Raw genomic sequence first — 11,370 nt, forward strand, 5'->3', positions numbered from 1 at the left:
AGTTCAATCTATGCAGTGTAATAGCGTGTGGTAGGAATGAGGCGTCCTGGAGAGGATATGATGTTTACATGTAACTTTCAGAGAGGATATCCGGAGTGGGGCCTACATGTATGTCCGTCCTGGGGTGAGGTTTGGTGGTGGACAGGACCCGACACTAGATGGATAAGAAAGCCCCTTAACAAAGGGTCCAGCAGACCCCTTTATAATTTTTTTCACTAAGGTCTCCCTGATACGTGGTGCCGTTACCCATACTATGAAAGGCAAAAATCCCCTGATTTTGGCAGTAAAAGCGGGGCTGAACAACCCGTGGAATATGAAGGGATGGAGCTCTAAGACATGTGAGGGGGGCACAGGGAGAGAACCTGGAGTCGGAGATCTCCTCTACCCAATGATTCGAGTGTCTGCAAGTGGAAAAGACCCTTGGGGAGTGGTGAGGTTTGACTTACAAACCTACACAAAGGACATACCCAAACCCACTTCTACAGAGGAGGTAGTGCGAAAATTTGATAGTAAGAAGCTGTCCAGGGGAGAGAAGATAGCAAATGAGACAGGTATAGATGAGACAAACTCCTGGATAGAACAGATGGGTAAATATGTGGATCAGGCAAGGTATGGAAACTGCTGGATCTGTGCCTGGGGAAGGCCAACGTTACGGATGAGCAGATCGATTTTTGAGGAGACAGATGCTATGGACTGCGCCTTGAACCTAATGTCAGAGTCTAACCCACTGAATAGGTGTCTGACATGGGAACAGGCATTTCCCATAGTTCCGGCCAATGTGAACCCCCCCCCCCTATCTTTAGATCCACGGGCATAAGTAATGTTACTTGCTTCGCCAATAACAACACAGCGGCACACGCTTTCCACATGGGTTGGCTACCCAGTGACTTGTGCAGGACTCATGTTGATCTCACGGGCAGCAGAAATGCTACCGGATTGACCCAGGCTAGGGCAGATATTTGGTGGTTTTGCGAAGGTAGAGTGCTGTATAACTGGCTCCCCTCTAACTGGAATGGTCGGTGTGCTTTAGTAACGCTTAATGCGCCAGTCCTGATTGTGGAAAGGCAGGAGGGGGATGAGGATGCCCTAGATCTACACCACACAGGGGGTTGGATGTGGAGAAGAAGAAGGAGTGTTGGACTCCTGGGGCCAGAAGGAAGGAACCCTGACGGGGTGTGGATTGATGCAATTGGCCAAGCCCAGAATATACCGGACGAATTTAAACTAGCTGATGAGATTGCAGCTGGGTTTGAAAACTTTCCTATATTTAGTGCAATCTTTCCCATCACAGCAAATAAAAACGTAAATAGGATCAACCTAATTCACTATAATGTCCAGTGCCTTACAAATTTGATCAGGGACGTTGTTGAGGCAGTACACCAACAACTGTCAGAAACTTCCCTTATGACGCTTCAGAATAGGATAGCGATTGATATGGTCCTGGCGGAAAAAGGCGGAGTGTGTGCCATGTTTGGAGATCTATGCTGCACTTCTATCTCTAATAACACAGGGCCAGATGGGTCACTCACTAAGGGGCTGACAAAACTTAAGGCATTGGCGAAGGAATTAAAAGCCCAATCTGGAGTTTCTAACCCGGTTTTGTCCTGGTTACATGGAGTGTTTGGGAAATGGGGCACAATGTTGGGACAACTTTTCCTAGGATTGTTCATTTCTGTATCCATTTTTATCACTTGTGGCTGTTGTTGTTTTCCATGCATTTGAACACAGGTCACGAGGACCATTGAGAGAGCCTTTGCCAACCGCGATGAGCTGCCTCCAAAATATCAAGCTCTACAAGCGACGGAGTGGGACTATCTCGTGTCACAGGAGGCGTCAAAAGGATTTAAAGAAAATAATAAGGAAGTTTTTATGGAAAGGGGGGAAACCGAGGATAGCACTAGATAAATTAACAGAATGGTATAAACAAGGAGGCTTACAACTACCAAACTTTAAGAATTATTATAGAGCCGCTGTAAGGTAAAAACATCAAATGAGTTGGGACCGGAGAAGGAGTCACCCAGTACTAAGGAGTAACAGGATGCAGGTGTGACCTTATACGCTCAAGGTAAGTGTGGCAATAACAAGATGATGTGCAGCAGACTAACTGAGAAGGGTAGCAACAGCTTATTCATTGGACAATGTAATGGTATGATAATTTACTAAGTGCGTGTCCTGAGGTATAAAAAACACCATTTGCTGATATCAGGAGAATGCGCCTTCTCCAACTAACACTGTTAGTTGCAAGAGTTACAATCCGGTAATAAAGAACCTTGATTTCGACTCAGTCTGGTGTCTGACTCACTCATTCTCGAACAAAGCAGACCTAACACCGCACAATTAAGATACCTATCAGATTTTTATCAAACAAGGGAAAAACCAGATTGGACCAGATTAGAGCTAGATAAAATAGGGGAGAAGGTACCTGAACATATACTATATAAGTGGGATGAAAAGCTAGTGCAACATAGGAATTCACCAGTACTGCACCATCTGCTCAACATTTGGAAGAAGCTTCACATAGAAAGGAATAAAACAAATTATCAATTACCAAAATTAATATTGACGCAAAATCAACTAAACCCTTTCACAATAGATAACCTTTCCTTTAGCGAATGGGAGAGAAAAGGGATCAAAAGAATAGAAAATTGTTCTTCAGGAAATAAATTATTATCTTTTGAACAAATGAAGGACAAATATGGTATAACTCACGGTACAATGTTTGCATACCACCAACTGAAAACCTACTTGAAGAACAAATTGGGAAGCAGTCTGAGCTTACCAGAAGGAAACAATTTTGAATATGTGATTACAGACACAATGACAATTAAAAGATTTATAACAATCATGTACATCAAACTGCAAGAAGAGAACAAGGAAACAAGCTGTAAACCTAAACAAAAATGGGAACAAGATCTAAACATAAAGATAAAGAATGAAACATGGGAAAAGCTATGCTCCGGAACTATGAGAAATACAATAAACACGAGGTTATGCACGATACAATATAATTGGTTACACAGGCTATATACCACACCCCAAAATTTAAATAAATGGGACCCAACAGAATCAGATAGATGTTTTCGCTGTAAGGAGGACACAGGAACAACAGTACATGCAATTTGGGCATGTGAGAAAGTGGAAAAGTTTTTGGAAGATCTAAATCAGGTATTAAATAAGATCACAAAAAGCAACATACCAAAAAAATCCAGAGATCTTTCTTCTAAGTAATATAAGAAGTAAAGAACTTGGACTTGAGCTGGATGGAGCACAAAAAAGTATTATGTCAACCTGGAAATGAGAAGATAGCTGAGAATACAGCAATGGTGCATAGAAATGAATAAATGTATTCCATTGGAAAAAACATAATTTAAGAAATAATATCACAGTATTTGAACAAATTTGGGAACCGTACATGGAACACAATAGAGAAGTCCTACTGCGGACCTCCACCGCCTAAAATGACAGAAGGAGAAGACGAAATAAACTGACACAGTATATATCGTTTATTTTCATTGTGTGACGACATTGTTTAATGGATTTAATGTATCATATAGGTTGAATGTTGAGTGAGTGGGGGGGGGGTGAGGAAGGGAGGGAAAGGGGGGGGAAAGGGGAGAAAATGACACTGTGTATATTCAAGAGGGAAATGTCTGTGTGTATGGTTCATAGTGTGAAAAATTTTAAATTTTTTAAAAAGAAAAATTTAAACCCAAAATGTTGGTAATATATTTTTGCCTTCTATGGACACAATGAGACCTGCTGAGTTCCTCCAGCAGTTCTGTGTGGTTTTACAATTGCAGACTATCATGTTTCACTCAATACTCTGAGTGACTCTCTGTCAAGACTGAAGGCAATTTTATTTAATATTATATTCCTGTTTTGTTACATGACACTAAATAGTATATGATTTTATATTCTGTGACTGTAATTTACACAAGAAAACATGGTATATTCCAAGTGCAGCCTTCTGCTGGTCAATACATCAGGGTTCAGACATCACCAACATCATCCTAGAGGCAATGTGCGAACATCTCGGCACCATCCTTTACTTGCCCAGACATCACCTGCTGGTGAGTGGAGCAACTGCAGGGCTCAGACTCCCCAGACACATCTAATCTACAGGTCAGTGGAGCAACTCCCAAGGCATCACCACCTGCTGGTGAATAGAGCAACTGCAGGACTCAGACTCCCCAGGCCTTTACCTGCTGGGGAGTGGAGTCACTGCAGGGCTCAGATACCCTCGGCATCACCACCTGATGGACAGTCTAGGGAAACAACAGGGACAGACTCCCACCATCATTGCCTCCTCAGAGTAAAACATGAAAGTCTGCAGAAACTGTGAATGAAGTAAAAAGACACTGCTGGAACAACTCAGCAAGTCACTCAGCGTACATCATATAGCAAAGATAAAGATACACAAACAACATTTTGAAGCCCGAGCCCTTCATCAAGATGTGAGAAAAATGCAGGCTTGCACCTGAACAAAGTGGTAAGGGGGAGGAGGAGCACAATCCAACAGGCAGGAGGTAATAGGAAGTGAACACCAGCAAACAGGAAGATTGCTCTGTCAATGGAGTGGGTAGGGGTAAGAGAGCAGGAGAAAAGAAAGAGGAAGGGGGAAGAGAGGGAGAACGGGGAGTAGGCTAGCAGAAATCACAAGTTGACGTTAATGCCATCTGGTTAGAGATGGAAATTATATAGATGTTCCTTGCGGCGGCTCGCCCACTCAACAGGTGAATTGGCTCATGGAGTTGCGGGCAAGTCCACGGCAGATCTGACTGTGAGAGCTCCGGGTGCAGGGCAAGCCCACAGCCTAGCGGCTGATGTAATAAAGGTCTTGGGAGTCGCAAGCGTCAATGGGTTCCGAGGGATTTAAGCACGTGTAAGAGTTCTATTAAAGTCCATGGTTTCAACTCACTTTTTGCTCCACTTGGTTCTGTCGCTCGCTATGTGCCTAGGGCAGCTACATTGGTGACCCTGACAGTCCAAACGGTATTTGGACCCAACGATGACCAACTCAAGCACACAGAATGCAGTTTCACTGAAACTGCCGACGTCCTGGACCTCACAGCCGCAGGTCTGAACAGGCCGAAGCCCAATTCCATGTCAGGCAAATTGTCTCAGACGCTGCAAAGGCGTGGTCAGTTCACTCGACCAGGAAACAGCAGGCCACATCGTCAACTTCCAACACCAGCCACCAGTTGTGGACAGGTATGAAACAATCAAAGCGCTCCTGATCCATACTTTTTGCCTCTCGCACCATGAGTGTGCAGCGCAGTTGCTCTACATGGACGGCCTAGGCAACCGTGCACCGTAGGCCTCAATGAATGAGATGCTAGCAATAGCAGACGGCCATAAGCCATGTTTACTGTTTGAACAAATCTTTCTCGAACTGATGCCAGAAGATATCTGTCTCCTCATCGCTGACATCGATTTCAGTGACCCACGCAAAGTAGCAGCTTGTGGAGATATCCTGTGGCACACCAAGCAGCATGCCAGGGCCTCCATCAATAAAGTTGCTGTATCACGCCCTCAGGCCCGGCCCTTCCCCACACCACCAATGAAGCAGGTGATGCCCACAGCAGGGAGTGACGCCAGTTCTGGCCCTTGGTGTTTTTACCACCAAAAGTGGGGTTCAGGAGCCCACCTTTGCCTCCCACCCTGTTCTTTTCTGAGAAATTCATGGCTACAGCAGCTGGACACTGTGATAGTCATGGGACTGACACTCTGGGCAAAAGTTCCTTGTAGACACAGGGTCAGAGGTTAGCGTCTTTCCCCCATCAAGCCTCGACAACCACGCCAGAAAGTCAGGACCGGAGCTCACCACTGCCAACAGCAGCAGTATTCACATATATGGCACGCGAACCATCCGAGAACCGTTCGGTTCCAGACGTTTCACCTGGTTGTTTACACTGGCAGCAGTGTCGCAGCCTTTACTGGGTGCAGATTTCCCCAGGCACACTGCCTCCTCGTGGACCTTAAGGGACGGTGCCAAGTGAATGTTAAGAACTTGTCGTACGGCGAAGCCAAGTTACCAGCCCCACTCTTTTGTCAGGCAACAAATTTGACTGAGTACTTACAGTTCCTGTCCATTATTATGCTGCAGTTCTCCACACGCCCCCAAGCATGGTGTAAAGCACCACATTCCCACTCAAGGACCACCACTACACGCCAAGGTACGCAGGCTCCCGCCCGACAAACTCCACCTCGCCAAAGAGTTCAGGAAAATGGAGGAAATGGGGATCGTCTGGCACTCAGACAGCCCACGAGTCTCTCCACTGTACATGGTGCCCAAGTCAGCTGGAGGCCATGTGGCGACGACAGAAGCCTCAATGACACCACCATGGCGGACCGCTACCCAGTGCCCCGCATTCAGGACTTTACGGCCTATTTGCACGGGACACACATCCTCTCCTATCACCAGATTCCCGTCCACGCCAGCAATGTCCCCAAGACAGCCCTCGTCACCCCATTTAAGTTCCTGTGGATACCTTTCAGACTCAAGAACATAGCACAGACCTTCCAGCAGCTCATGGACTTGGTGGGGCATGGCTTGGATTTTGTCTTCATCTATTTAGATGATATCCTGATTGCTAGCTGCTTGCACGAAGAGCATTTGACGCACCTGCGGCATCTCTGCCACCACCTGAGTGAATACAGCCTGGCCATCAACCCCACGAAGCGCCAATTCATCGTTGGCCATTGGTTTCCTTGGGCATCACATCGATCGGCATGGAGCGGTTCCCTTGCCGGCAAAAGTCGAGGCCATACGCCATTTTGCCAGGCCCAGTACAGTCAAAGGCCCACAGGAGTTCGTGGGCATGATCAACTTTTACCACTGATTCCTATTGTCAGCGACCCGAATCATGTTCAGGCTGCTGTCCAGCAAGGCCAAGGAAATCAACTGGGACATGGAGTCAGCAGTGGCTTTCAAGCAGGCCAAAGACGCCCTTGCAAACGCCACCCTCCTGGTGCACCCGCGGGTGGATGTGCCCACAGCCCTCGTGGTTGACGCTTCCAACTCGGCAGTCGGCGGTGGGCTGGAACAACTAATCGAGGGTCAGTGGAAACCACTCGGGTTCTTCAGCCAGTGAAATACAGCATCTTTGACAGGAAGCCCCTCTACCTTGCCAAACGGCACTTTTGGTATTTCTTGGAGGGGTTGGAGTTCACGGTCTTCATGAGCCACAAACCCCTCACCTTCACATTCGCCAAAGTGTCGGATCCAGGGTCAGCAAAGCAGCAACGCCACCGGTCATACATCTCAGAGTATACAGCCATCATCAAACACATCTCCGGGACAAACGACGTCATGATCGACACACTGTCACGCACCTCCATACACACGGTGCATTCCCTGTTCCCAGGGTTGGACGACACAGCGCTCACTGAGGCACGAAGAAATGCTGGCCTACCACACCAGTGTCTGGCCTGCAACCCGAGGACATCCCCGTCGGCCGAACAGGCAGCAAGCTCCTCTGGGACATGTCCACTGGGACATGTCCACTGGCCAATCCCAGCCCACTGTTCCAGCTGCTTGGAGGTGTTGCGTTTTTGTTCCACTACATGGTTTGGCCCACATGTCCATTCGGGCAACCATCCCACTTTCGCCAGATAGATTGGCTTGGCACAGCCTACGAAAGCAGGTCGGGCACTGGGCCAGGAGATGCATACACTGTCAGACCTCCAAAGTCCAAAGGCATGTGAAGGACCCCCCCCCCCCCCACCACCCTTCCAGCCGACGCACAGGAGGTTTGAGCATGACCACGAGAAACATTGTTGGTCTGCTGCTGGTCTCCCGGGGGATGGGGGGGAAGGTACTCCCGGGGCGGAGTTTGACAGGTTCACCAGGTGGCTAGAAGCCGCACCACTCACCGACACTTCCACGGAGTTCTGTGCCAGAGCCCTCATTGCAAAATGAGTTGCATGTTCCAGCCTGCCTGCCAGCACCACCTCAGACCGGGGTGGGGGAGAAGAGGGGGGCGGTGGTGTCGCAGATCTCGTCCAGCCTATGGTTAGCACTGGCACAGCTACTTGGAACCCAGCTGCACCACTCCACAGCCTACCATCCACAATCCAATATCCTGGTACAGCATTTCCACCGGCACCTGAAGTCAGCCTTAAGGGCCAGATTGGGTGGACAAGCTTCCCATGGGTGCTTCTTGACATCCGCATGGCTCCCAAAGACTTAGCCACTTCTTCGGCAGAGTTGGTACACAGCACCTCATTGACGATTCCTGGTGAGTTTGTGCCAGCAAGAGGAGACAACCGCGGCAGTGCTCATAAGACGCTGAGAGAAGGTAGGAACACTAGCTCCTGTCCCAATCTTGAGCCACGGCCCGACTCCTTCCTTTGTCTCCAAGGACCTCCGAGACTGCAACTACATTTTCATCTATAGGGGCATGCACCAGACTCCATTCTAGCTGCCATTAGAGGACGGGCAGGGGAGCAGGACCACAGTCTCCTTATTTGAGGAAGGATGTACTGGCTTTGGAGGCAGTGCAGTGGTTGATTCCAGAGATGAGGGGGTTAGGCTAAAGGCAGAGATTGAATCGTCTGGGTCTGTACTAGAATTTAGATGAATGATAGGGGATCTTATAGAAACATAAAATTATGATATACAAGATAGAGGTAGGCAAGTTGTTTCCATTGATGCGGGAGAGCAGGACAAAGGGACATAGCCTCAAGATTCAGAGTAGTAGATTTAATAGACAATAAGTGCTGGAGTAGGCCATTCGGCCCATCAAGCCACTCATTTAGATTATGGCTGATCTTCCACTATCAGTATCCTGTCCCTGCCTTCTCCCCATAACCCTCAATTCCCCTGTCCACAAGAACCTTATCTACTCCCTCTTGAACTTATCCAGAGAACCCATCTCTACCACTCTCTGCATTCCACAGACCCACAACTCTCTGGGTTAAAAAAAAAATTCTCTCATATCTGTCCTAAAGGGCCTTCCGTTATATTCTTAAGATATGGCCTATAGTCCTAATCTTCCCCCAACATCGGGAACATGTAATCAGTTCCTACCATGTTCAATCCCTTAATAATCTTATATACCTCAATCATATCTCCCCTCATCCTTCTAAATTCCAACATATTCCAACCCTAGTTTACCCAACCTTTCATCAATCCCGCCATCCCAGGAACTAACCTTGTGAATCCACGCTGCACTGCTTCAATAGCGAGAATGTCCTTCCTCAAGTTAGGAGGCCAGAAAAGGACACAATACTCCAGATGTGGTCTTACCAGGGCCCTGTTCAACTGCAGGACATCTTTACTTCTATACTCTATTCCCCTTTTTATGATGGCTGCCATGCCATTTGCCTTTTTCACAGCTTGTTGAACCTGCAGGCTGGTTTTTAGTGACAAGTGCACCTCGATCACGTTCCACTTCCCCACTCCCTAACTTGACTAATAATCTGCCTTCCTGTTCCTGCCACCAAAGTGGATAATCTCACATTAAATTGCATCTTCCATGCATCCGCCCGCTTACCCAATCTGTCCAAGGCCCCCTGCATTTTCCTAGCATCCACCTCACACTGCCACCCGGGACAGAGACGAGGAGGAACTGCTTCTCCCAGGATGGGGAATCTGTGGAATTCGCTGCCCGATGAAGCAGTGGAGGCGGCCACAGTAGATATATTTAAGATAAGGTTGCGATGGGGTGAATAGCCTACTCTTATGTCCTTGAGTCTCCAACCCTCGACATTTATTCCCCATTCTCACCCCCCTCCGCCCCCCACCCCACCCCCATTCTCCAGTGCCCGACCTTCACCCCGTGTCCCCCTCCCTCCCGTCTTCGGCCTTCACTCCCCCTCCCACTCCGGGGCCGATGAGACAGCATCCCATCCGTTCCGGCCGCGGCCTCCCCACCCTCACGGCTGCCCGCCGGCCCTCACATTGACTACTCACATCGTCCGCTTGATTGGGCCCGCGGCGGCGCCGGGCACGGAGTAGAAGCGGCCGGGAGACGGCCCGCTCGCCCACATCCCCGTCCACAGATCCCTCACCGCCGCCATCTTGCGCCGACTGAGGCGAGAGCCAGGCCGGGCAACGGCACTGTCAGCAGCGGGGGGTGGGTGGGGAAGTGTGGCTCTGCATATAACGCCCACAATATCCTCAACAAAACAATACCAGACCCTTCTTGTCTGAAATAACCTATCAATTAATTGAGACTCACATTTATTTCTCAATTTTTATTGCTGAGCTTCTATTTGCTTTATCCTTAATGATTAATCCCACCCCCCCAGCGTTGAAGTGGCAGGGGCCGTTGTCAATCAAAGCCGGTGAGTGGGACTCTCCACTGCTGAGGGAGGGATTCCTGGATCCAGGCTGGGTCGCCCAACGAGGTCCGCGCTCTTCCTGGCTCCCCACGGGTATTACAGTACGGTTATCCGATGTTAAATAAAACACGGGTGAGGACACGGCCTCCACTTTCATTTCAGTGTTTGCGGCCAACCCTGTCTTCCCCTGCAACTCTGTGGCACGGTCCGGCTTGGGTCACGTGGATTGCGGCCGGCCCTGTCTTCTCCCACAACCTCGTGGCACGTGGGTTGCAGCCGACCCTGTCTCCGGCGTGGGTCACGTGGGTTGTGGCCGGCCCTGTCTCTCCGCCCCCGCAACTCAGTGGCTCAGTCCAGGAGAATTTCCGCGCCTGCATGAAATGGGCCACTCAGCCCATCGAGGCTACCCCCGCCACATTGTAATAAGCCAATTAGGCCCTACCAGCCCAATTCACACCCTGTGGCTAACCTCAACCACACGAGACTGAGCGCTGCTTTTAACAGACTAATATATTATCACCTACAGCTCCTAGAACGCTTCAATCAGCGTTGTCTCCGCTCCATCCTCAACATTCATTGGAACGACTTCATCTCCAACATCGAAGTACTCGAGATGGCAGAGGCCGACAGCATCGAATCCACGCTGCTGAAGATCCAACTGCGCTGGGTAGGTCACGTCTCAAGAATGGAGGACCATCACCTTCCCAAGATCATGTTATATGGCGAGCTCTCCACTGGCTACCGTGACAGAGGTGGACCAAAGAAGAGGTACAAGGACTGCCTAAAGAAATCTCTTTGTGCCTGCCACATTGACCACCGCCAGTGGGCTGATATCGCCTCAAACCGTGCATCTTGGCGCCTCACAGTTCGGCAGGCAGCAACCTCCTTTGAAGAAGACCGCAGAGCCCACCTCACTGACAAAAGACAAAGGAGGGAAACCCAACACCCAACCCCAACCAACCAATTTTCCCTTGCAACCGCTGCAACCGTGTCTGCCTGTCCCGCATCAGACTTGTCAGCCACAAACGAGCCTGCAGCTGACGTGGACATTACCCCTCCATAAATCTTCGTCCGCGAAGCCAA

General features: G+C 49.1%; 1 protein-coding gene across 1 annotated transcript in view; it reads right to left on the bottom strand.

Moving 5' to 3' along the window:
* Positions 1 to 10,049, bottom strand: part of psmb4 (proteasome 20S subunit beta 4) — a 45,317-nt gene extending 35,268 nt beyond the window's left edge. The window contains exon 1 of the mRNA XM_069940194.1: positions 9,917 to 10,049. Within this exon, the coding sequence (XP_069796295.1) occupies positions 9,917 to 10,023 (107 nt within the window). The 5' untranslated portion in view covers positions 10,024 to 10,049. The remainder of the gene's footprint in view (positions 1 to 9,916) is intronic.
* Between the last annotated feature and the right edge of the window lie 1,321 nt (positions 10,050 to 11,370).

This window comes from Narcine bancroftii, chromosome 5 (genome assembly GCF_036971445.1).
Source record: "Narcine bancroftii isolate sNarBan1 chromosome 5, sNarBan1.hap1, whole genome shotgun sequence".
NCBI lineage: Eukaryota > Metazoa > Chordata > Chondrichthyes > Torpediniformes > Narcinidae > Narcine > Narcine bancroftii.